Consider the following 27,352-nt stretch of genomic DNA (forward strand, 5'->3'; position numbering starts at 1 on the left):
GCAACTTTTCCCTGTGTTTAGCAGTGTCTCAGCATGGTAAATGTTTTTCCTTGTCTTTAGAGCATTGTCACAGATGCATGTTAAAAAGACCAGTAATTATGAGTTAAGATTGACCCTAAATTGTGTGTCATGACTCACAGAGCAACAAAGATTTTAAGATCCATAAATGGTAAGTTCTGTAACGTCTTCTGTTTACAAAAATAGCTGTATTTCCTTTCTGCAGTAAACAGACTTTTTTTCATGTAAAACTTAAACACCCATCACTTAAAACGTGGAATAATGACGTCATGGTTGGCATTTTCTTTAACCGAAAGGAAAAAGGAAGAGTTTTGTTATTTGGAAAAATGGGCAGCTCTAAGTATTACTGGTCACTGCACTGCATCGTCATCATATGTCACAATCATATCTTATCATGGTCACTATCGTGATCATAAGTCACCTTCAACACATGAAGGAAAAATGCATGGTTTGGGTTGGGTTTTTTTAAGCCTAATGTCTAGACACATGATGTGCTAATTTCAGTTCACTGCCACATCACAAGCTTCACTGACGGTAAAGTCACATTTCTTCTGCGTCCTAAAGATACTTTGTGCTTCTTGTCCTTAAGCCAATTTGTAATCCATTTCAGTAGTTCCTTCCTTATGCTGTACTTTCTGACCTTGTGAATTAATCCAGTGTGTGATACACAGTCCTAAATCTTACCCTACATCTAGATAAATTATGTCCCCAGTTTCACCTTTATCTCCCAATTCAGTTATGCACTTAAAAGAAGCAACTTTGTTAGACTCGACCTTCCTTCTCCATATAGACCTGTACTGGCTGCTCCTTTTTTTCATTCCATTGGTTTAAATACTATATATTTCCGTCTTCTTCACAGCTTAAAGTCAATTTAAAGTTGGAGTGTTTGAAGTTCATGGGCAGTTTCCTTGTTCTCGTATTAAATAGAAAATCCTAAGGGACCAACCTGCAGTTTTCCAGTACTCCATCTCCTTCAGCGAGCTATCAGCTGTGTTTGCCGGAGGCTTTTCCTTATTTCTTTTACCATATCTCTGGAAATGCTAGGGTATAATCAATGGCAGGGGAAGCACAGAGGGTTTTGGTGGCCTTCAGAAAGGAGAGGAGTGCAGGACTGGAAGCAATTACGGCAACTGAATTGATCATGTTTATGTTTCTTGCTGGGATGCTTGTAAAAAGGTAACTGGACTGAAAAAATGATGTGACTTCCAGTTTGCACAAAGGTGGTTGTCAGCCAGCCAGTGGCTCTCTCTTTGCTCTCTATGAGGGATCTCTGGTAGCCTACTAAGGGTTCTCTCTGTTTAGTTGAGTGTAATTTCTTCTTACAGCGTGCTGAAGTGGCTGCATCAATTCTAATCCCAACATTAACTTCCAATAGCAAAAGAACATGCTCGTTTACCTTTCTGGAAAGCCAAAGGTCAGTTCTTAGATATAGTGTGAATCTTCTTCAAATAACATTCTATTTTTTTGTTTACTTCACACAAGCATTTAAATACCTAGGATGCAGGGGCAATTTTTTTTGCATGGGATTCTATGCTTGGCGATGCAGATATTTTGCAAGCTTTATCTCAGGGCTAAGCTAAACAGTTCTACGTTGGGGTATAAGTGACATTATCATTGAGTTGGAAGAAATGAAAGACTATTATTTTTTGCAGTTATTTCAAGTAAGCCATGATTTTTGAATGTTTTAAAAAATCAGTCTAGCCATAGAATAAAAATTCAAAGTTACATTTACCCATCAAAGAATTTTTTCATCTGCTGCTGGATATTTCATGAGTGATAATGAACTTAAGTTCAAGTACACTGTTGTGACTTATGCATTTCACATACTGTGTCCTGCGGAGAAAAAACAATGGTTTGATCACATTTTTAAAGAAACAATATCCAGAAGTTAACCTGGTTGGTTTAGGTATAACTGGCTTAGGCTACAGAAGCACAAGGAGAACAATGTCCGTTTTGTTCAATAAAAGTATTAAGTTGCTCAGGGAATTATGATAGCACAGAGGAAATGACTTTAGGACCTAACTGCAATTCAAAAAACTTTGCTTGTGAAGAAGAGGAGACTGGTGGCACTAATTTCAGCAAACCTTTTGGTCATGTAGTGCCTGAAGAAGTTCATTTTAATGGACAGATTGGTTGCGTGGGTTCCAAGAAAAATTCTTAGGGCTGATATTGATAAAAACTAGGATTTATTCTTCTGAGTTTTCACTTTTTTTAAGTTTCTGACATTACTGGCCCAATTACTTATCAGATGGTGATAACATACGTTCGTTTTTTTGAGTCACGAGGCCTGCGATAAGTTGTATTGTTATTTTAGACACTATTCCCAGTGTTTTCATCGCTGTGGCAGAGCACGTTTGTTTTAACTGGATCAGAAAGGCAATATATGAATTTTAAAAATTGTCAGAAACATGCTATTGTGTGGGTGGTTGCTTGTGCCAGATCTACCAGCAAATCAAGCAAAACAGAACAAAGGAATATGAGAATACTTGGTGCTGCTGCTTAAAATATGCTTGTATTCCCTTGTGCCGGCGGATCTGAAGAGTGCGTGGGTGCACACGTGCTGGAGTGGGCATCTTCAGGAGGGAATTTTGGAGACTTTCATGCCTGATAAAGGTTGCGTGCAAAAGGAAGAAGAAAGATTTCTGAACCTGAGTTTCTTGAAGCTTGAATTTTACACCAAGGAAGGAGTGATCCTTGTGAGGAAATACTCAAAGCAGCAAAGACGAGGTCCCGGTCTGCTCCCAGGAGTGTTTCCATATTTTCTCAAATAGCTCTTTAACGCAGACATCGCGTCAGGCAGAAGGATAAATGAAACGCAAGCCTTTAGAAGTCAGTCTGCTGTATAATGGTCTTTAGGGGAGATAGTTCAAGGTAACCTATGCAAAGCTTAATTCCAACAGGATTTCTTGTAAAATTTGCTCACTTTTCCCCTTCGCTATACAGAAATCTTGTCCCTTCTGATCAATGTCAGTTCTGTCCAAGCGCTAGGTGAGGGGGAAACGTTACCATGCCCTCATCCAATCCTACGGATCTGCTGCCTCTGGAGGAAGCGTGCACCTGCCATTGCTCTCCTTAAGTCTCAGACACTGCTGTACCTAGTTCTGCCTGGCCCTTGAAGAGGAATTTCAGGTCCCAAGGTTGGCACTGGGGTTTGCTCTTTGGTGCTGGTGATGAGCCAGGTGGGTAGGGCAGCAGAGCAAGTGCGTTTGTACCTGTCTCACCTCCTGTGCCTGAGCACCAAACCTCGACAGCCAAGCTCTGATGCTTTGGAGATTTCCAATCTTGCCTTCATCCATCAATTTCTGGATTTTTTTTTCTGGAAAGGAAGCACTTTTGTTGGCTATTTCCAAAGCTTGCTTTTTTTTTTTTTTCCTAAATGTAAAATATCTTTGGAAGGAAAGCTGAGTTGTAAGGGTAAAAGAGACGAGCTGGATGTGGTGGTTTTCACCTGGTTGAGGTGATTCCCCACTTTCTAGGGGAGTGAAAGAGCGAAGTCGAGTTGTGTCGTGGTGCAGCGTTGACGCTGTGTCGCAGTGCTGCAAGAAGCCCTTGTTGCTGGCAACAAGCAGTTGGGAAGTGACTGTGACTTTTTGAAGGCTTAGCTGCCTAATTCTGCACAATTCTCAAATGAGGAGCCAAAGTTAATTATTTTGACCAATGTACCCAACCTGGTGAACAAAAAGGAAAGGAAAGCACCTGCAATGTTGAAACGCTTTAGGGTTGAAGTGCTGTTGAGGAAGGAATCCTATTCGTGGTAGGTTTGGTCTCCAAGGCCTAAAATTTTAAGTCCAATCTTAGGACTCATCCTTCTTTGTATTTGACCACACATAGTTTAGAGCACTGACTTGTCTTTCAGAAAGACCCTGCGGTGCTATGGTGATGATGTAGTAAATACCCTGCACGGATGAGTATTTCCTTTTTTAACCCGGGATGCGGTCCGTGCTCACTTATGCATTCAAGCAAGGCCATTGTTGTGGCAGTTCAAGCTGTTAAGAATGTTGGGACCCTCTGTTCTCTGCATTTTCTGTTTTTTAGCATCCCTTTGTAGCAGTTGCAAGGAACATCAAGGTATGTTTGAAGGAAACTTGGAGCAGTTGTGTGTAAACTTTTTACTGTGAAGAGGCCTGTTTTTCTTGACATGGAGCAGAGTATTTAATGATGTTCAACCATAGATCTACTTATTAAATAGAATCACATCTGTATGTATTTGTTGCTCATAGAGCAGACTTGTTTCTGAGATTCTTTTTATATTAACCTAGGCAAAAACTCTCCTTATCAGGACATGTTTGAAGTTTCATCCTACTGACTCAGTAGCCAGAGTGCATCCACGTAATTTTAATGACGTTAGTTTTTACGTACAAAGTTTATTTTCATTCATCAGAGCATCAACTCCAAAATAAAAATCTCACTGGTGTAAATTGCGTTCAGCATTTGGGAGTCACTTATCCAGTGTCCAACACTATCGCCAGCTTCTGCCGTATTGGATTTGAAATACGTTGCTGCTAACTTCCCGCAGGACCAGGAGTTCCCCAGGGATATTTTGAGTGCTGCTCTGTTGAATGAAACTCAGTGCAATTGGAAGGTTTCTAATGAAAAGGTAATAAACCAGGTGTATGTCATTCTCTTACAACGACAAGTGCGAAGGCAGACTTTCTCAGCTAATGAAAATCTCTAAAATTGGTTGGGATCACCCAGAAACATCAGTGTCCTTGAGTGGCCTGGAGCCTGGTGAACTATTTTCTTGTGGTTTTTTGTTTGTTTGTTTGAATACCAATAATGAAGCTGGCTGAAAAAAAAAAATGTTCATACTTAATTTGGTAGTAATTATTTGAGGCAATTACAGTTTTGATCACTGGTAGTATCCTGTATTCGAGAAGCTGGTAAGAACAGCAGTAGATAAATATGTTGCCTCCTGGTTACTGAAATCTTAACGTGCCACTGAATTAACAAGCAGAACTCCCAGTTACTACAAGAGAGTTTTGTTTCATTAACAAAAATTGATCTCCTAGGAAAAGCCTTATTAATTTTAGATCCTAGCGCCTGCTTGCATAGATCTGCTCACCAGATCCGAGATAGGTTGGTGGTTACTTTTAAATCTGTGCCAGCGTGACCGTTGCCTGTCTCTTGGTCAAGAGTCCTGATTTGTTTAATAGAGGAAAATACATTTTTCCCAAAAACTCAGTGTTTTGAATGAGTTTCTTAATGATTTGCCAAAGGTGTTATCACCTACTTTGAAAAAAAATAGCAATTTTTATGTTTATACTTCTTTTTATTTGAAATGGAAGATTTTATTGTACTATTGTTGCTTGGTAAACAAAGCAAAACTTTATACAGAATTAACATTTTGCAGACAAAGAAACCCAAAGACCTATAAAGCAAACAAAGAAACAAAACTCCCCCAAAAAAACCCCAAGCAAAGCAAAAAAACCAAGCATCTAAAGAAGAAAGAAAAAAATAACTCGGTGATGAAATCAAAACGGTGTGTTTCCAGAAGAAGGCTCCTTGGATGTTGGATATGAAAAATGAGGCATTATCTGTTTTGAAATGGGGGAAATACCAGAATAATAAATTATCTGCAAGCAAAAAGTGCTGTTAAGAACAATCATGTGGGTACTGTTCTCTCCCTTCTGAAATATTTTTACGCTGTAGAAATTTATTGCGTAATACACGTCCTACGTCTGCAGAAAGGTAATAGTGCCCTGCTGGCCCAGTCTCGGGGTCCATGTGCTTACAGATTTGGGAAATGAAGCCGTAGGAATAGACCAGTGTCTTGTGCTACCCTGCTGTTGCCTTGCTACAGGGACATGTGCAGGGCTATAATGAAAACTGGTTTCTCTTTATAAATAAAGAACAAATTACTTGTTGTCTTCTACGTCCCCTTTTTATTTATTTAGTCATAGGTAGTAAATTTAAAAAACAAACAAACAAACAAAAAAAGATACGTGTATATTGCATTACCATAGTGGAATGGGCAATTAGTGCTTTTATGTTTAAGAAGTTTGAAAATAAGAATAAATCAGGTGAAAATCTATCAGTAAATCTTGATCGGTGAGGCGTTGCCATTGAAAAGTGGGAGTTATTAATTGAAGTAAAGAGTTTTGCTCGACATTCAAAAAGAGGCAAAACCAAAATTAAAATTGTACTCAGGTAACACTGGAAAGGTGGATTTTGGGGGAGTGGGAGAAAGAGTCGTATCCCCAGCAATATGCTCTTCCAGTCATCTGCGGCGTGTACTGTAGGTCCGTGGGTGCTGTTGTCATCTTTCGGCTTTAACTCTCTTGCTGGTGGTGTGAGTGTAGGTTCTGTTGGACAACCAACAGATTGCAGTTTTCCTTCAGCCTTCCAAGACTTTCCAGAACTCTCCATACTGACCATTAAGGAGCTATGTTTGCACATATGCTGTATGGCTTTGCGTTTCTTTGTGGCTACTTTAAAGGATATTGCGACTGAAACTCTTTTTGCTCTTATATCCTAGCTAATTTTTATTTGGTATTTTTTTCCTGATGCTAAATTTCATAATAGGGTGATCTCTACATTGATATTTGTTTTAATAACTAGAGTTTAATTCTTGAATATAAGCCAACACCAGTCAGTAACTGTAGTTTTACTTGGCTGAGAGCTTTTGACAAATGAGGTGTTTTTTTCAGGCTGAACAAGACAACGGCCATCCTCTTCCTGCCTTTGCCAACCTGCATATCGAAGTCCTTGACGAGAACAATCAGAAGCCTTACTTCACAAGGTCTACGTATGAGGGCTTCATCCTCGAGTCCTCCCCAGTGGGAACAACCATCTCCGATAACCAGAATCTGACTTCTCCACTACAAATCGTAGTGTTGGACAACGATGTGGAGGAGGTATGTTTCTTAGTCTTTTAGTGTCATATTGGTGTTTACATTCTTATTATTTTCAGAGTTTTTTTTCATATTTTTTTAGTGAGACAAAACTGTTTTGAACAATAAATTAAAAAAAAATCTTAATGTCGTTGTTATGATTCAAGTTTTGTTTTCGTTCTGAGTTCAAATAGATTTGAAAGTGCATCTGAACTGGAAAACTAATCTGTATTTTACTCAGCTGTCCTTAGGGTGATGTTCTGTTAGAGATGACGAATGCTTAGTGCAAAGGAAAGCATTTTGTGAGAAGGGTGAATCTACCACACAGTGTGGGGAAATGGGAGAAGTTCAAAGTGAAAGGAAGTAGTAGTTTGACCAAACCAGGAAGAGGAGGAATAGGAGGGCAAGAGGCTGAGTTCAGTCCATCCTTTGCTTTGCCTGGGTTTTGGTACTAACGTTCCTCATAGTAAAAATGGGGCATGTGGAAAAGAATAGTAACCAAGCAGTAACACCACCACACCTGTAAGGCTAACGTGTCTTCTGTTCACACCAAGGCTGTTGCTGTTTCGTGTTTTTCGATAACATTTATTTTTCCTCTCATTACTGTTGTCTCTCCAGGTGTCCCCTTTGTTCTTTTTTGTTTCTATTTTTCTGTTCTCTTGTTATCTTCAGATACATAAGGAAAGCTAAGTTGTAGGCATAGGATTTGTCGTTTTGGGTTTTTTTTGTTGTAGTATAGATGTTTATAATATATGCCAGTACTCTTGAATAAAGTTCCTAACATGCTAGTCTGAAAATAATCTTTTGTTTTTGAACATTCACTTTTGACATGGGCAAATTAATTAGTTTTGAGAAACACGAGAGGCCATTGTAACTGAAAGATGCTTTCTACATCCCTGTCTGCATTAGAGTGATTTATTGTCCTAAGAAGCTACTTTAAAGCCTAAACTCATGCAGAATATCTCCTTCCTGTCCATTAAAATCTCTTGGTCAATTTATGGGCATTCGTGACAATTGGTTGGAAGGCAGGTGGTAGTTGCTGTTGGATCTGGCTTTCTTAGGGGCTGGATAAAAGGTATGGAATCGGTGCAGGGGACAGTCATCAGTAGGCATTGCTGATGGTTCGTGTTACTTGCGAAATACTCTTGTTCAGCACTGCTTTTGTTAACAGCAAAGCAGGTTTCGTGTTTGAGCAAATTGATGGATCTTGTAGGTTGCGTGACCTAGGAATAAGAAAGGTGTGGAGGCATCAGGTATGTGTCTATATTTACAATACATCGTCTGATTGTGTTATATAAGATCTATGCACATAATGTGTTCCTAAACACAAAGGAAATAAAATTGTATGAGCTAATGTCTACGGTTCTAAGTCCTTTTTAAGCTACTAATTTGGGAGATGGTCACAGAAGGCAGCTTTTAGTTCTGTCATCCCTATGTGTATTAAACAAAAAAAAATATTAGGATATTTTTAGATGTTTTTAGCCTAAACAAATAGCTGTCTGTTTTGTTTTATCCACACCTTCATGAAAGTACCAGTAAAACCCTTTGGTTCCAGTATTCCTTGGTGCATATCTCTTTGTTACAGAAGTCTGGAATTTCTGGGCACTATCGATGCCCAACTTATAACACACGTGACTGCATATGAGCTTTCCAAAAACGGAAAGAGAGGAAATAGATCACCTGAAGAGAGGAAGACCAAAAGCAAGCAAGTCTGTCTGTGAGACTGATAGACTTGCCCATTAGATAGATATGGTCTGACACTCAGAATAGGGGTTTGGCAAGCTGGAGAGCTTGTTGCGAACCGTTTCTGCCAGTTTGAGCGATGGACAACTGAAAATAGCACAAAAATCTGGCTGTTAATCCGCAACGTGCTGCGGGTGTTTCTCTGTGCAAGTCCACTGATGTTCTAGGGACTAAGGTATTTGCTCTCAGGGCTTTATAGCTGCAATGGCCTTGGAAAATCCCACTGTGCATACAAAGCCTGGAGTGAAGAAAGAAGTCACGCAGCATGGCCGGTGAGGGAGGGGCTCGATCAGTTGTGCTTGAAATAATTCAGAACAACTGTGTTAATTAAAGATAGTTCAGTGTCTTGGTTTAGGCACTTTTGTGGCAGTTTTCCGTGCTGGTGGCTTTTTTGGGACTCTCTCCTATTTCCTAGTACATGATATATATAATTTCGTTAGTGGAATGATAGAAGGACTTTGGACTTCATTAACCTCCAGAGGTTTTTCAAGTTGTAGTTAATCGTGCTCTGATTAACCTTTCCCTGGCAGTTACACAGCTCTAACTACAAGGTGTCAAAGGCAGATTTGATAATAGAAGGTTCTGTGATATAACTACGTATTACAATATACAGAAGACTGAAAATTAGCATGATTTGAACTGTTAAATGCTGAATTTGGACTGACTCTTTGAGTTAATCACATAACTACCAGGTAGTTAGTATAGCACATGGTGTTTATGTGCTCTCAAACTGCAAATATTTAATTTCAAACACTTCTGTGTGGAAAAGTGATTTGTTTTTTTAATAAACTACTTCATGAGGTTTATAATGCAATCCTGGTATTTATGTAATCCCTGTATTTATGTTCCCCCCAAAAAAACGTGCTTTCTATTATTGATTTTTGTGAATACAAGTTCAATACCTCAAGATTTAGAGAGTACTTTGAAATTCATCACAAGCGGTTTGACCACGGGGCTCCACGCTTTCTTGTTGCGCGGCCCAAATATTTGTAGTTTTAATTGCATCACGAATAAGAAAAAAATCTTTCCATTCTGCAGCAGATATTTCAATTGGGAGCGTTAACATAAATAATCTGCATCCAAAGATGATGAAAAACCAGTTTATCATTACTGAACACAGGCTGCGTTGTTAGAACTTGTTACGTGTTTCCATGTCTCAGTACAAATAGGCCTGAAATTTCATATCTGTGAGAAATGACCATTAAAGGGCCCCAAAATATTTCCTAGTAAACTTAAAGATTTGTTGTTTATGCCATGTTTTTGTTCTTTTCATTGCATGATGAGTAACAGCAGTTCGGTTAAGTTGGTGACCATCTAGATCAATGATATGACACAGTGAGACAGAGCCAGAAGTTTCCCAGCAGATGATTTTTGTTTATTATTGGAAAAGTTTAATATTTCAGTGTTATGTGATGAATAACTGCTGAGGACTTCTAGACTGGAAAATGAGGTGGCATAAAGACTTAATTTTGACACCGCACCCCATCCTCGCGAAGTGAGGACCAAATAACGCAAATCTCTGGCCCTGCTGGGATGTAATGCCATGTGCCAGGGGAGATGGGCTGTGGTGGAACTCGGCCAGTGGTCTTCGTGCCCTGTCCTTCTTCTTGCTTCTAGGATGGCTCTGTACCCACAAGGCCACTTTCCTTAGGTATGGATGAGGGGATAAGGGCCAGTGGCACGGCCGTGAGTGCTCGTTACCAAGCCCGGGAGATACGAGGGGAAGGAAAGGGCGCTCTGTCTCAGCAACCTGAACTACTCAGGAAACCTGGTGCCAGATTCCGTGACTGTATCAGCCTTCACTCTTGCATGTTTGGTTGATGCTTAAGGCCAACCGGCTCTGATCTGCCAGAGGTGATGCATCCTCTCTCTTTCCAGAATGCTCTAGGCTTATCTCAGGACATGCAGAGATCTGCCTGCAGCCACAGAGACGATGCTCAGCGTTGTCCTTGGGTGGAAGCGCTCCGTGTAATTTCCTACTCCTTTGGCATCACCTCATGCGAGCACAACTCTGCAATTTTCTGAAATTATGCAGGTGTAACAGGAATGTGAGGAAGGACAGAACCAGATTTAGCTGTCTGTGTGTTACCATACACGTGTCAGTGATTCATGTAGTGCTTATAACCTGTTGTGGGCATGAGACTTCCAGCAGAGTAAGGCTGGGAGTGCAGCAAGTGCATAGAATTCCTACAAAAACCAGCCAAACAACCTAAAATGGCAGGTGCCTTCTTGCTGGGACTAGGTGGTAGCTCAGAGTGGGTTAGTAAGCACAGGTAATGCTTATTGACTTCTGCAGGTCTTGGTGTTCTGATGGCTTCGTTGTATCTTAGTAAATTAATGAATTTAGGAAGTAGGGATTGCTGATGAGAGGTCAACATACATCCTCTACGTGCTTGTGCATGTTAGTTTCCAGCAGTGACGCTGGCTGAACATAATGTGTTCAGTCTTCTAACTGACAAATCAGCTGAGATTATGCTTCATATTAAAATAACTGCTTGTCCTGAGATAAATGCATGAAGAAAGTGATCATCTTAACTGCGTCTCTTAAGGAAAAAACAAAACACGTTATAAATTTAAGCCCCGTGGGAATTCTAATGGGGTCCTGCTATAAACCTTCCAAAAATTAATTTATAGATGTGACATTGCAAACAGACCTTTAACTAGAGGAGCACTGCCAAGTGCTGATATAATTAAGTGGTCTGTTTAAATGGCATAAATTAAATTAAGCCACACAAGTACCTTAAGACCTGAGTAAACCAAAGCTGAGATGAGGAATTTAAACAGTACGATCTAATTGCTGTTTACATAAGGCTTCCGAGCCACTGGCTTCCTTACTCTTTGGCTTCCAGGGGAGAGTGCTCATTTCTTCTACTCTGGCGGTTAGGATTGGTGAAAAAGCTACATGGTAACCACCTTTCTGTCTCACATGACAAATCTTGTTGAATCTCCTTTAAAAAAAAAAGAAAAGAAAACAAACAAACAAAAACAATGAAAAAAACAACATAAACCCAAACAAGAACTGAGGATTTAACTTCCAAGTTGGACGCAGCTAATCAGCATTCACATCCATTGCCTACTACTCAACTACCAAGGTGCTTACCAATAGCACACGCAGTGTCTTGATGAATAAACTCAGGATGTAAGGTAATTTGTGTGTTGCTCGTTAGAAAACAAAATTGATTCGTGTTCACAATGTGTCGGTGTGTGTTCAGAAGCATTTAATGCGGCCCAGCGCACGTTCGGAAAAGCACCTGTGCAGTAACCCTGATGCTTCTGCGGATACTACAGCCCAGTGCAGCATCCCTGGTAGGGGAATGTGGTGCAGGTCAGGTATTACCATAGGTTCCTCTCCAGATCCTTTTCTACCCGACGAGGTTCTTGTTTTATGCTTGCGTTGTCTATGAAGTTGAAGTCAAGCTAAGTAGGTGGTTGCTCAACATCCGTGGTTCCAGAGAACTTGTGGGAACTTTTAAAGAATGATTGTTGTACGTAAAAGCATCTCAGGAGCAACCTAAGAATCATAGAAGGGTTAGGGCTGGAAGGGACCTTCAAAGGTCATCTAGTCCAACCCCCAAGAGGACAGAACAAATAATAGATAAAACAACTTTTAAATGTAACTACAAATGCAGGTTATGGATTTCAATGATATATCCAGATAAGGAAAAAGAATGGATTTTTTTTTTTATCCAGGAGTATTGAAGCATTTTAAATACTGAAGCATTTTAAATGCTGAAGCGTTTTTCACTAATGTTTACCTGGTTGCTTTTATCTTTCCCTGTTACTGTTTGAACTTGTTTTGCAGCTGGTATTCTCTCGAGAGGAGAGTTCTCATAATGCTGCTGTCCCAGTGTAGCACTTCTGTGACACTCGTAGTCACACCACAAAATAATAATTCAGGAAATATTCTTCCCAAATGTAACAGCCCATTAATATCATTATTAAAACAAAAGGGAAAGGCAAAGCAAAGAGGCTGCTTTTCTTGCTTTAGGATTTATAAAGGGAGGGTTTTTTCTTTGCTGAATCTCTCTGCTTAAGAAGGAAAAATAAAAATCTGAACGTTGAATCGCTACTGTGGTGTTGTACGTCTTCCTTTCTTCGTCGAGGAGGAATATCTAATGGTTTCTGCCTTCTGAAGCTATTCTTTCTCTCTTTTGGGTTCCTTGGAGTCCTCAAGGAATTTTTCTGTATATCTGCCCCGTTTCAAACAAACGCTTTTGCTGAGGAGTGGAAGTGCTGAAGATGCTGACGTTTGTTTCTTGCCCTCTCCCCGGAGTGGCTCACTTGTATGAGGAGCGGAAGACGATTTTTTTCACGACTTTTCTGTCGGCTTTTCTTTCAGGGAGCGGCATGGCCCTTTGCACCTCAACTTGAAAGAGTCTAGAAACTGTTGCAGTGCTTTTTAGTGCCTGACTTTATAGCCACGCTTGTGTTTCGGTGGTGGTTGAAAGAATTCAGAATTAAAGCACTGCTCAGCATCCATCCTGGTTCTCTCGTTTGTCTTTTGACATCTTTTCCTCCAAAGTGGAAGTTACGTATATGGTGAAGAACTTTTTAATTATTATTTTAAATTGTATGATTAAATATTATTTAGATGAACTCACTTTAAAGAAAAAAAAAATGTTTAAGGAAAAAAAAAAGATCCATAGGGTGTCTTGGGCAAAGTCTTCTCAGACTGATTTACCTCCCTCAGTTTTTCAGTTGCCCAGAATTTAGGCTTGATTTGTTCTCCTCCTTGGGTTCTTTTGATCTCAGTGGTTTTACAACTAAAGCCATCATGAAGACTTCTCGGGAGGCTGTGCTTCAGGTTAGTTTCCTGGTATCTAATGGTAATGTTAAAGATGCAGGAAATTCACTCCAGATGCCGTGTCTTCATTGTCTGTTCCATCCAAGCTATTGTGAGCCTGAAGGACCATCTCATCAGGCCCTGCAGAACTCATCTCGCACAAGTGAGAGGAAGTCAACAAGGTCAGTGCCAACACAGTCTGATTGCAAACGCCTTGTCAGTTGGACTGGGAATCCCACTTCCTTCACCTCTGCAAGACTGTGAATCTCAGATTTTTCCAATGAAAGACAGAAGAGGGAAAGATTTTCTATTTTCACCCAGAACTGAGGAGGGCAAGTGCTGGGGACATCGCTTCAACAAAACAACTCTCTTCTGTGGATGTTTCAGTGCTGATCATCTCCGCATGAAGGATGTTGGTTAAACCAAGATGTGTCATTAAATTAGCTTTGTTATCACCACAGCTTTTTGGAAACAAGTCTGTGCTAGCAATCAGGAAGCCTAAGCAGTTCTGATACTCTTGGAGCTCGTTCTGGCTGGAGAATTTAACAGCCAGATACACTCCCTCTAAAAAGTCCTTGGCGATGTTGAACCCCATACTGAATATGTGTCATTGTCTGCTCATTCTTGACAATATAATGTAATTATGGTTTAATTTTAGTAAATCGTAGAGAACTGTTGACTTTAGCTTGGAAGCCCTTGTGGGAGGAAAGGAGCAGCAGAAATGTAACATTAACATCTGTGCAGGCTTCCAAACTTGCAGGAACTTCTCCAGAGATTTTCAAGCAGAACAGATTCAGACTCAAGCTTTGGTTATTAAGAGTGCATTGGAGCACTTTCTGCCTCTAGTCTTACTGTATTTTTGTCTGTAACCATTTTTTCCTTAAATGTACTGTTTTTATGATGTCCGTCAGTGTCGGATTTTTGTTCCTTTATTTGTATTCATTTTGTATCATGTGTTTTTCTTTGTAGGTCGCACCAGGTGCCATTCCTGTAGGTATTGGGTGTTATGTTTGCAAAATTACTTTTTTGCTTTAATTGCGTGATTTGGTTTTTTATTTCCCCTTGTCCTCCTTCATTTTTCTCTGCCTCGTTGGTGTTTGACTGTCACTTGTTTTCTGAAGCCTGCAAAGAGCCCTTTAAACACATCAGACCGAATTCAGTTACGACGTACAGTTGTACTGTGGTTACGTTGTGATTGCTTTATGTTCCTTCAATAACTCTACGTCTTTAGAAATCTTAAATATTGCAAAAAGTACATTTTTAATTTAAAAAGTACCTACTGGTTAGTTTGAAGTATGTAAACCATATCAGGTTTGAAGTGTGTCCTTGAAATGGTCCTTGCAGGTTGCATGTATACTCTTTTGTGTGGATTCTGACAGCTTTCTACTTAAATTTTTATATGCTAAACGATTTATCAGAGACAAGCTAGTCCACGTGACCCAGTAACGTAGTCACAAATCACAATGCTTAAGTCCAGATCTCAAAATAAAATAATAGTTTAAAAAGTTAAAGGAAGAGCGTTGGCACAATTGTGTCCCACAACCGTATTCTCTCGCAGTATCTGCCACATAAAACGTTCTCGGTTAAGTCGAGCAGAATTTCTTTCAGCGTAAAATGTGATAACAATGTAAAAGCATAACAATGCCAAGATTAAGGAAATAAATCGCTTTGTAGGTCCAACATGCATGGAAGGTAGTAGAAATAGGCATTGATTGCAGTAAAGGCAATTTAACTTACACATTAGGATAAAATTTCTAATACAAGAATAGCTAAGGAGTAGGATAGATTACTGTGGAAGTGTATGGGATGTCCGTCATTGGTTTTTCTCAAGAACAAGCTAAGAAAAAAATACTGTTTATTAGTGTTCAAAGTGGCATGACAAGCAAGAACTGTAACAACTAAGCAGGGTTTTTGTAAATTAAATTTTTGACGGACTTTGTAGTGTCTACAAAGTGAACAATTATTGGCAATTACCTTCTGTAATTTTTCATGGAAAAAAGAGATTGCCGTTTGCATTGCTAGCTGTAAAATGAATTTTAATTTTACTGAAAGCTGGCGTAGTTGCAGCGAAGCTTTAGGCAATAGGAAACCACTCAGTTGGAACACTGCTATTTGTTTAACGTAGCTTTCAGCAACCAAAATGGTTTCTCATTTAAACAGTATAATCTTAGCCTTCCTGCTTCAGAGTGTTTTGGATTGCTAAAATAAGTTTCTCTTTCTCCTTCTGTTGTACTCATCTGTCCTCGTAGCTGTTCAGTAGGACCCTCAGTGCGTGTGTTCTTGCCCACCGTACCGTAGGGATTGGTGAACTTCCCAGTGGTCTGTTTTCTTTTGTGAATTATGTAGGAATGACAGTAATGAAAGGGCAGTAGTTAACCTTCTAGAAGTGTTTTGGATTCAGTTTAAGATGTTCAGAGAAGAGGACCGTAATGCTACTTGTTGGATAATTTGTTGAATTCAGCTATTTCTGTCTGGATCGTGTGTCCTATTCTGTACGGAGCGGGTTCTGTAGGATTATGTTGGAAAGTAGCTGGTAAAAACACTTTTCAAGTTATGCCTTGTGCAGCCACTGGATTTTCTGTTATGTTTAATTCATGGTAATAGTCCTCTGATTCCTCATCTTCACATTATTTGGCGCAGTTCAAAACAGTTTTTATTGGACTCGTCTGGCAGCCTTTTGTGTTTTGCCTGATCACATTTGCATTCCTCTTTTGTAACCTCGCCTCATAGAACAGGAATAAACGAAGTAACTAATGACCGAGAGTAGCACATTAAGTCAGGTTAGATAACCAGATTACAGGCAAGGACACAGAAGTGTTTGTTGGAATACTGTGAGCATTAAAAGGTAATGTCATTTATTTTAAAAGTTAACTGCAATGTAAAGTGACCCGTGCAGTCTAATCAGTTTAATAACGCGATAGCATCTTTGAAGAGATGGGAGAAGATGTTGACATAGTTCATCCTGGTCACAATTGACGTTTCTGGCATTTCACCAGCACAGACTTCTCGGAAAAGTGCCTTAATTTGGGGGGCTTTTCAGAACCACCAAGGCATACAGAGCTTAAACACCCTTTTTGCCTGCTCTGTGCCAGCATCCGGCAGGGCACTAAGGTTAGGAAGTCCGTTTTGCAGCTTTGTATCCCTCTGGTAAGTTCCCATTGGAAGGAACTGGTTTTAATTGATCTGCTTGATTCCCTGAGAGTACAGTAATAACTTCTGATTCTGTTTGTGGCAGAAACATTCCTCCCTCTTTCTGTTAGCTGAGATTCCATTTGCCCCCAAATTAACTTCAGATCTTTTCCCCAGAGAACATTTCATTCTTCTTCCCCATACTCCTTCCTATACTGCCAACCACGCTAGGAGAGAGGATGGAAATGGAAGGAAGAGTTCCTGAGGGGTTGCTCAGGATATCTCATGAGACATTGCCCCGTCTTTATGTTGTTGCGTGGTTTTGCCCACAGTGCTAGAACTGCAGCACCGCTCTTGGTGCTCACCCAGTTGTACCGGGAGCCATCCAGACCTGGAGGTCACGAGTAACAAATTTACAACGCCTCGACTTGCTCCCCCCCTCCCTTTACCTTAAAATCTTACTTTCTATTGAAAATTACACCACAGTTGCTTTACTATGGTTTTGACCTCATCAACTGAGACATCCATAATTCCACATCGATATTCGAGACATAAAGAGAATGTCTGAACAGTATCTATTTAGCAATAGGCTTCAACACATATGATTATCTTCTTCATTGCATCAACCCAACTGTTACATTGCTCCATTAGTCAAGATAAGTTTGTTTTGTTCCTAATATGGTTGGAGACAAATGCTTCAACCTGGTTTCTTATATTGATAAGTTAGATTTGGCTTAACAATTATTATTTTCATTTAAAAAAAACCATTTGAAACTAGCAGATACAGATATTTGTTTACCATGGGGTTTATTTGCTCTATAGGTAAAAGTGTATTTTTAATACATTTTTCATCAAGAAGATTAGATTTTTACATCAGCAGTGTTACCTTTTTTATCTTTTTTTTTTTTTTACAGTTTTGTAGATTAACTTCAGTTAGTCACAGTATTTGTACTTTCTGCTTATTTAGGTTTCGACTAAAACAAGCACTTATATTGAGTAATTGGAAACTTACTGGTATATATGCATTTATAATAAAAGGCTCTTTTTTTTCATATTGTTTAAAGACCAAGGATCCCCAGCTCCATCTCTTTCTGAATGATTACAACACGTTTTTCACTGTGACTCAGAGTGGCATCACCCGCTACCTCACCCTGCTGCAGCCTGTTGACAGAGAAGCCCAGCAGCTTTACACCTTCTCGGTAAGTTGAACCCACTTCAAGGCGCATCAGGCACGGTTCAGAGCAAGTGTTGAAAAATCATTAGTTACAACAACCTTGAAGATCATTAAAATGGCACAGAAGAAAGAAAACCAGTAAAGGACGAGCAGCAGCAGTACTGGGGCTGGGGGGAGTTGGTGTCTGAGGTAGAGTGCTCTTCCAAAATGCGTGTGTTTGGTTTGATAGCACATTTTAGATCCCCCTACCAGCATCATCTCCATGGTGCCAGGCTTGTGTGCTGCTCCTCGCCACCATCTCATGACACAGTCTGACTCCTGTTTTGGCCACCTTTGCCTTTTCTGGATCCTCGAGCTAGGAACACGACACCTGTAATGGCCTTTCCACTTTATTTTAGTATAAAATAAAAAAAAAAACACAAAACAACAGGCTAACATGAACCAGAGCCAGCAGTATTTTAAAAAATACGGGAAAGAAAAAAAAAATAAAAAAAGACTTAAATACTCCCTCAGGCATTTCCCAATCTGTGAGTAAACATCTTACCAGCCCTAAAGCAATTTGCAAACGTGCTTTAGGGAAACCCTGTTCCTCTGCAGGAGTTCCCAGTCAATGCCTCCGTGTTTTCTGTCCATTCACCATTTGAAAGGAGAGCTCAGATTTCCTCTGTGAGTAAAAAGCCTCCAGCTCTTTAAGTCCCACCTTAAAATGGACTCTTTGAGGTTTAAGATCTGTATAGCAGATCTTGTGTGTGGCCCTGCCCAGGTGAGACTTGAGTGTTAGACAGATGTGAGCTGCTGTGGCCAGGCTCTGCTCCTTGAGGGTGTTCAGCACAGCTGGGGATGGGCTCTCCCCTTCCAGCTTTGGACTGCAGCTCAGATCCCAGCCCCAACCCTGGGAAACAGGTATTCCCTTAATCTGACACAGTGTGTTTTAAATGTTGTTTCATTTTGCGTTTGCTCGGAGTCTCGCACGCTGCAGGCTCAAGCTCAGCTGAAGCCTCCTGTAAGTCCAGACAACAATGAAATGCTCATTTTCACTTGTCATATTGTATTTTCTCACAGTTGGAATTGTATTAAGAACACACCATTAAAATATGTTCCTGTTGTGCTTTTTTATTTTTTTTAACCCCGCAGATGACAGCTTCTGATGGTGTACAGGAGAGTGTCCCCGTGACAGTCAATATCCTGGTGATTGATGCAAACGATAATTCCCCAACCTTCTCCAATATCTCGTACAATGTCAAGATTTATACAGACATGAGCCCTAGGGAAGGCGTTATAAAGGTAATTTCAGGTCTTTATATTAGCTTTGTTAACTCAGTTTTTGTTAGCAGTAGATGGTCTTGTGAATGCAAATTGGAAATGCACTGAAAACAGCTAGAAATGAAGTTTGTCTATCTCCATCCACTTCATTAGTTACACAGCTATTAAAAAGGTGCTAATACTAAATGATGGGTTTGTCTTAGCTGAACTGCAGCTTTGCCTCTGTTTCATCTGAAGTTTTACAAAACCTTTTCATCTGAAAAATCCCAAAAGAATGAAATACTCTCCTGTACTAGCAGAAAATTGAAATAAAACATTTTTGGAGAACAGGTAAACAGTTCAGTAGAACATAACCAGAAATGTTTTACCATGCCATAAAACCTTTTCATTTTTACAGAAGCCGAAGCCGTTTGTTTGTAGAGCAAATGAGCAGTGAAAAAGGTGTTGAACACAGGCCCAGAGAGAGAAGCAGTTTTAATTAAAGTTAGCAAGCACTGATTTATGTTTCAGTGCAGGCTGGAGGTGAATCCTGGTTGCACTGAAGTTAATGGAAAAAGGCTTTTTTGGGTGGTAATTCTTGTAAGATTTCAGCCACGCGCCTGAGTGCTTCCAGTCTAGGTGGATGAGAAGACAAGATGCTGTTAGTGGAGGTTGGCATTTAAGGATGGGAGAAGGCAGTGAGAGTATTAAAAAAAAAAAACAAACACAACAACAACAACAAAAAACACAACCAAAAACCCAGCCAAAAATTCATCAGCTGACTTAAGTAATAAAATACCATTTTCTGAAATATAAGTGGGAATTAAGCATTTGAAAGTAGCAGTGATTTAACAGTATCAGGGTCTATTCTGGCATATGAGCTGTATTGACTTGCTGCATTTGCTGTCTTTGCCTCTTTGTTAGTGTTATACTTGTCTCTTCATCAGTCTGGGCTACAAGTGGTTCAAAAGCATCAGTGAGAGCCATGGGGATGTTTTCAGCAAGTTTTGAGGGAGAGAGAAAAGTTTTAAACACAATTAAGTTCCTTCAAGCTATGCACAAGGCTGTATGGGCGGAAAAAAAGAGACCAAATACTGTGCAGAATGAGCAAAAGGCAGGTAGAGCTCAGGAGCTGTATTTGCAACATCTCATAAACTCCTAACTTCCTGTATAAACATGGACTTTTCATTCCCTTGATGTTTAAGGGACAGAGATACACACAGAGCTGAAAAAATTTAAATCAAGGTTTTTTTGCCTAATGCATAAGCGCTCTAGTTCGATAATAATAAATCACATGGCCTTTGTTGTGCAGGGCAGGGGGCAAAGTAGTGTGCTATGGATTGAAAGTGGCTGAGTACCTAAATGGTTTTCCTTTTAAAGGTGCATGTGCCAGGAAACACGAGGCAGAAGGTGTTGCTAAACAAGGTCGCAGCATGTATGAAAAGATTTTGGTTGCCAAGGTTGGCCTTAAGGATGCTCTGAGCTGCCCGAGTTGTGTTTATGATGCTTGGGATGAAGCAGAGCAGCTACTGTGCTTGTCTAAACCAGCTGCAGTGCTAAAGTCCCTCTGTGTTCAAAGGGGATGTGCTGTTCTGAGGGTTTATCTGTTCTGGTGTTTCAGCTCCAAATACTTTCAGACCCTGAAGGTGTGCAAAGAGCAGGAGTACAAATTCCTTAGTGAGTTGTTCCTTCTGGGAGAAAACGAGAGGGCGGCTCTACAAGAGGGTGGCTCTGCAAGACCACCTGCGTTAGCCCGCGCCACCAGAAGGAGCTCAGGGAGACACAAATTCCTTCTTCGTGAGCAGGTTCAGTCTGGGAGACTGTTGTGTTCCTGTTCCTCCAGTGCCCGTGGCAGCAGTTCCCGTCTGCCTTCCCACGCTGGCGCTGTGTGACTGCTTGTATAAAAAGTATCATCAGGTCAATCATGAAGATGAGAAACACCGCAAGGACGAAGAAGCGTAAGGGCAGAAATGGCGAGAAGAAAATGTGAAATGTAAATATTGTGCAGAGCATTTGAACTTAGCTAACACCTGAGGCAGATCTGGAGCAGGGCCCTTCTAGAATGACATTGAGAACTTAGAAGTGAGTAGTGGGGAGGTCAGGCTTTGAACGTGCCTTTGCTAAAAATTAAAATTATTTTGGAAAACATAGAAGTTCTGAGCGTGAGGTTTTTCCCTCCTGCACACTTCTGTCTGCAAGGTCAAGGTGTGGCTACTTTCAGACTATGTGAGTTTGTGACGTGCTCAGAGATGGAGGGTAGGTAATTCTGGCTGGATCGGGAGAGGGTTTGTTTTTCCACGGATATTACATTGCCAGATGATCTGGGTTTATAAACAAACGGACATTAAAGAAAAGCTAAGAGTCATCTTAAGATTTCTGCGTACTGAGATAATGCCAGTACTAGCAATTCCAGGGTATTTGGGAAGTTGCTCACCTTGTTATTTCGCCCAGGCTGCGGGCACCGAGTCTTTCATTCAGTGTGACAGGAGTGTGAGCGAAGGGATTTGTCTCGAGGAGTTAGGAGTAGCCACCGAGTCTGTGGTGCCAAGAGTGCCCGTGGGTTTCCTTAGGCCAGGAAGGCAGATAGGTGCTGCCTGTGTTTGCCTCTGCTTTATAAATACCTTCTGAAATGGGAAACAGGCTTGGTTTGTTGTTTGTGGGGTTTTTAACTGCTAATACAATGATTTGGTTGATAACACTTAGCTTGTTCTCTCTACGTGGAACAAACTCATCGTGTAACCCTGCCTCAGCGGTGGTTTAAAAATCGTTTGAGATTCTCTGCCATGGGATGACAATCAGCTGTGATAGTTCCCAGAGGAAAATGACCCAGGTCAGATATGATTAGTCCGTAAAAACCAGTTTCTCTAATCGGAGAAAGCAGGTTAGAAGCACACTGACCTCAGTGAAGCTGTACAATCTCATAATCATTTACACCTAAGCGCTGGCTTGCACTTGGCTTTTTACTCAGACTTATCTTCAGAGATGATCACGAGAGTATTTCTTTGATGAAGCATTTCATCTTTCTACAAAAATGTGAATTTCTGCTATAGCAGTGTAAGCACTCTCATGTAGTTGCTGCTTTGCTTTTATTATCCCGAGGGTAATAAGAAATTAATTTTTTTTCTTTTTTTTTTTTTACTGAGTGCAGTTGTGTAAAATGTACAAACAACCCCAGTTTGTGCTTAGCTGGGTGAGTTTCCCTCCTTTCCCTCTTGCCTCTAGGAGAAGTGGTGCTGGGTACTCTACATTTGCCTTCCCGATGTACGTGTTAGCTGCAGCTTCGCGTGGCTGCTTGTGTAATTTTTGGAAAATTGAAGGGTATCATGATAGAGGAGCTTGTCTCCTTTATAGGAATGACCTCCCTCTGCTTTCTGAGAATACAGAGCAGAGCGTGAAATCTCCAGTCCCTCATTTTTTTGGGCAGGGGCTATGGCAGTACCATTGGGTGTTGAAAACAGGATTGGTTTGGGAAGTTTTTATTTCAGTTGTTTACTCTGAGTACTTGTGAGATTGTTTGAGGCCTTGGTTGAGGAGAGTACCTTTTCAGTTCAGTTTAAACGTCTGTACACTCTGGCCCTTTTCAGCTTGGGAATTTCTTACCTGATTTTTCCTCTGCTTGTATAGATATTTTATTGTGTTCCCTGAGAGAGGCAGTAGCTGATGGAGAAATCTCTCATTTAAAACACATACGTGTGTGGTAAATAATAATTATCACTAGAAAGACTGATTAATATTAAACCTATTAAAGTACTCGATTCCCTCTTTTTTATATTGTTATAATTTTGCTGTCCTGTTTTCCACTTTTCTATTAGTACTTTCTTCCTGTGATTTACATATTTAAACTAGTTACACATTGATGTTTGAAGTATGCAGCAGTAATGCAATAGTGTTTCGCATAAGTAATTTAAATCCACTGTGCTTCTTCAGACATCTCTCATTTCTGTATACAGCATAAACCATGCAGGGTGCAGAGAATATTGCACAAGAAAATAAGAGAGCTGAGAAGGGACAGAGGATGGCAAAAAACATTATCCACCTAAATCTTTGTGTAAATTTGCCTGAAGGTCAAAGACTTCCTGGGCCCATGAAGAGATTTGGTGTATGTTCTCTTTATAGAAAAACTCGTGAACTGGCCTTGAGAAGTATATGCTGTTCTTACTCTGCTTTCAAGTAATGAAACCAAAATATCCTATTTTAATTTATTTGTGTATAAATAATTTCTGAGTAGTTTCCTGTTGAAGAGGTATGGTCCACGTTCAAGGGCTCTCTTATAAAAACAATTAACTCCAGGATTTAAAATGGAGAATAAGCTATGCAGTGGGTTAGAGCATTACCTGTTCACCTTGTGCGAGCTGGAACATTCTGCCTCAGATCACCAGTGCAAGTTAACTTGCAGGTCCTGCCCCAGATCTCGGTTACACAGAGCACTTACCTGCACCCATCACGGCATAAACAGCCGCATGCTGGAGGCCAGAAGCGAAAGCAAAATGATAAAACATGGTAAAACTGCAGGCAGTAAAGTTTCTATCACTTACCTCTTGCTCACAGTCAAATTAGTCTTGAGCAGTAACAGTACTTTCAGTTGTACACAGGGACAAATCTTATTTAGAGCCATTAGATAAATACCTCCTCTGGGACTGTTTCGCCGTTACCTCAACTGCTGCTTCTCAGTGCTGGATCACTTTGTCTCCTTTAAACAGCTTCTCTTCATTCCCAGCACATACGCACGTGTGACTCAAGCCATCCTCGCGTACGGACACGTGCTAAATTATGTATGAGAGACATGTTTGGGTATCTGGGGCTTGTTACATGCTCATGGTTTCCAGCTTTTAAACATGCATCTTGCTAGAAAGCCACAGAACAATTTAGAGGAAATCTTTGTAAAAGTTCTCCCCCAAAACCACTTAAATGTTTTATTTAAGTGGTTATTTGCAACCCTTTGCCTTGAGTCCATCAGCATATTAATTTCCATCTACAAGGTAAACAGTATTAGCAGAAACAGAAAACAGAACTGGGTTATGTTTGCATTTCTTCTTAGTAGATCTACCTATATACTGAAGTGAAAATAACGGATAGAGACTTAATGAACTATCTGAAGAAGATATTGAAGAAGTATTTTGACCTACTCTGTTAGCGTGATGTTTTGTTGGCTCAAATTCAGGAATATCTCCATCAGGATCTTTTCGTCCCAACATATAGAAACTCATTACTGCTTTTCCTAGTGAAACTAATGACTGAGTTGTACTGCTGAGCCCTAGGAGGATGAGGAGGGGGTGTAGTTGCCGTCTAAGTTATGGCAGCCCAGCGTTTTTCACTGGTGTGCTGCTCTGGAGAGCAACCGTACTGTTTTCTTGACAGTTACACAGTATAAACGTGTAGTGAATGTGGCCCTGGAGCTTTGCACTCACTTGACTGGAACACTCATCTTAAGGACAGCGCTGGGAGGCGAACCTGTGGGACTCATGGTTTCCGCAGGACTCGCTTTAGGTCAGTGCGACTCAGACCGACTTTGGCGAAGATTTAATTTGTCGAAAAACGTAGGGCTCCGGGAAAGTTTGGTAATTGCTTTGTTTAGGGCAAGGTCACTCCAAGTGTGGCGGTGGAAAGGCTGCAGGTCAAATGTGTTGAAGCCCAGTCTCCTCCAAGAATAAAGTGAGTGTGAACAGAGCTTATATGGTGCAGAGGAACGTGTCTTTGTAAGCTGTAAGTCTCCTTTTCCGTCCAAGAAAACCACTTCTCGCTGCAGCAGAATACGCACCTATTTTGCAAAACTATCAGTCCGTTAAATTTTAATGTAATGAGGCTGATGCTGTTGGATGCAAAAAGTTCCTTGGGAAAATAAAATAAATCTTGTTTTGTACTTCTTTCTGTATATTTTAGACTATGTTTCTCAAATCTTGTTAACTATGAAGCTCTATCGGTCTGGCACAGCTGGAGATGGAATTTATACAATCATATATTATGGCAGCGATTTAACTTTGATTCTGTTTTATTCTATTTTCAATTCCTGTTTTTGCCCTCAAAACGTTATTCAAATCACTTATCTTTTCAAGCATTCAGTATTTGTAAGTGTAATTAACCTTATTAATCTGTGTACTTGTGTAGTCAATTAATTTCCTTTTCCATGTCGTCACAGTAAAAACTGGCCTGGTTCCAAATCCCATCGTTAAATACTTAGGTCCTTGTATTTTGCATAAAGCCTTTATTTATCTTTTAGTGGGGGTTACTTTTGAAGTTCAGTAGAGAAGGTTGTTGCAGCACTTTTCTTGGCTGTGTCACGTAGTTTGATAGTTCCTCTTTGCAAGGTTAACACATCCAGTTGTGCATAGAAACTATAGAACGAGTGATTAAAGAGAGAGGTTGAAGCTCTGAACCCTGAGAGGGTGCAGAGAGTCTGGTTTATATGCTGGGTTTTGGTGTGTTGAGACTGACCATTGCAAGTTGATATATCAAGATGTCACATGGGTGGAAAGCAAAGCACGTTCCAAAAGTGCAGTCTTCATAGGATGACTTTTTGACAATTTCAAAAGAAAATCGAGAACGAGATAGATATGTTCTCAAAAACTAACACATGGATATTAATTTGCTTTTTAAACTTTTAAGACGAGATTTTTTTTTTGAGGTACTTCAAGTGTTTCTCCTGTTTTCAAGGCACAATATGAATTAAGATTTACTCATCCTAGTGCAACAGTCAGTTTGCATTGTTGGAGGGAAGCATCTATGACAAAGAAATCAAATAAAATCTGTTTAGAGAAATTAAAGTAACTACTTCTGTGCTGGAAATTTGCTTTGGATCACTGTGCTGTGTGTGAAAGAGGCAGAACACTGATTACTTCAGGAGAAAAGTAACCTAATTAAAATGCTTTTCAGTTGATGAATACTGTGTGCAACCTATTGCATGTGAAAAATGGTTGTTCCTCCATAAATTAACTCAGTCCCTAACAGCAGTAGTAGCTTGCACTCTTAACGGAGAAGCTAAACCCTACTTTTGTTTATACACATAAACCACTTATCTTTTAGCATTTCAGTTAATTTATTCTATTTAAGCTGCTGTGTGCTCCGTTCTTGGTTTTGAGCAAGATTTTGACTTTTTACGTGAAATTTCATGTTTCACTGAGCCTATGTGCATAAAGAATCAAGATTATCCTTATAAAGCAGCTAGATCCCTGAGTTTTTCACATACTCCCCTTGGTGTTTAATGTTGTATGCAAATGTGATTAACTTGAATATTACAGCTTTGCAGTTTATTCTTCATGTCCCTTCTTGTTCTAGTTGCAAGGTTTGGTTTTTGCTCTTCCAGTTCTTTAGCAATCGGTGGGCAAAGGTGGTTTGAAAGTTGTCAGTAGTGCTCTGAAAGGCTGTGACCCGCTGAAGCTCGAGCGTGATGCTATATTGATTAATAAATGACATTATATCCTAATGTAGCAGAGACTTCAATGGATTCCTCTCTACCTGTCTGCAATGCTGTCAACTTTGAGGGTGTCCCAGGGATAAGAAAAGGGTGTCCGGCAGGCGGACATTTAGGCTGCTGTGTCGGCTGGCCTTGGCTGAGATCATGGCTGTTGATCCTGCTGTTGGCTGCGTGGTCGTCGCTAAGGTTTTGTGTCATCGTGTGCTACCCTTAAATCCTGGACTTTCAATCCTACGTGCAGTGCTGCCCACTGGCATGAGCGTTTGTGTCAAAAGAGCCGAAGCAGACAGGCCAGCAGAGACCTTTCAAGAATCTACGTGTCTATTTTTTTTTTTTTTTCTGTCTTCACTTTAGGAGCCCTGCAGGGAATCGTTTCTGAGGCTGATCCCAGCTTCTTTCTGCTTTGTCCATCCTGGTGGGGGCTCTGCTGCTGTACCTGCTGGTGCCCTTCGCCATTTCCCACCTTGAACTGCTCGGCTGCAGCTGGGAGCAGCAGGAGCCCCTCGTGCCGTTGTTCCCTGTCATTTCCACTCCACTGCTCTTGGTACTGGGCAGCTGGGTGCACGGGCACCTGTCTGCTGCAGCTGTGACCTCCTAGGGTGTTCAAGCACCGCTCACACCACTTTGTGTCATCCCCCGCGCCATTTGAGGTGATATATAGTCGTACAAAATCAGGAGCCAACTGAGAAATCAATGTGTGCATCAGCAAAATAACCCCAGTGGGAAGAACAAATTCACCTCGGAAAGTGCGGAGGTGCTGGCATGGTTTGGTGGTGCTTTGGTGACTCAAGCCTAAACGTACCAGAATGCTGTGCTCCTTTTTGTCTTCTCCACATGGTGATGATTCAGATGGAATTTTAATCGTAGGAATACAAGTCAAACGATAGGCGCTGTGTGTCCATGTGGGAACAGCTGCCGTTTCCCTTCCGCTCGGCTTCCTTTACAGTACATGCACACGAGCGATACAAACACTGTTTTCCAGTTCCACACGGCGAGGGTTTGTAACGCAAGACCTGGATATT

General features: G+C 40.6%; 1 protein-coding gene across 3 annotated transcripts in view; it reads left to right on the forward strand.

Annotated features, from left to right (window-relative positions):
• Positions 1-27,352, forward strand: part of PCDH15 (protocadherin related 15) — a 359,782-nt gene that overhangs the window by 161,643 nt on the left and 170,787 nt on the right. For 2 of the 3 annotated variants that reach the window (XM_086616981.1, XM_086616982.1), the window contains 3 exons: positions 6,666-6,872; positions 17,568-17,702; positions 18,812-18,961. In XM_086616981.1, coding sequence (XP_086473107.1) covers positions 6,666-6,872; positions 17,568-17,702; positions 18,812-18,961 — 492 coding nt within the window. Of the gene's footprint in view, positions 1-6,665; positions 6,873-14,343; positions 14,365-17,567; positions 17,703-18,811; positions 18,962-27,352 lie in introns of all 3 variants that reach the window. The other variant, XM_086616980.1, reaches the window with a different exon arrangement.

This window comes from Tauraco erythrolophus, chromosome 9 (assembly GCF_009769465.1).
Source record: "Tauraco erythrolophus isolate bTauEry1 chromosome 9, bTauEry1.pri, whole genome shotgun sequence".
Classification (NCBI taxonomy): Eukaryota; Metazoa; Chordata; class Aves; order Musophagiformes; family Musophagidae; genus Tauraco; species Tauraco erythrolophus.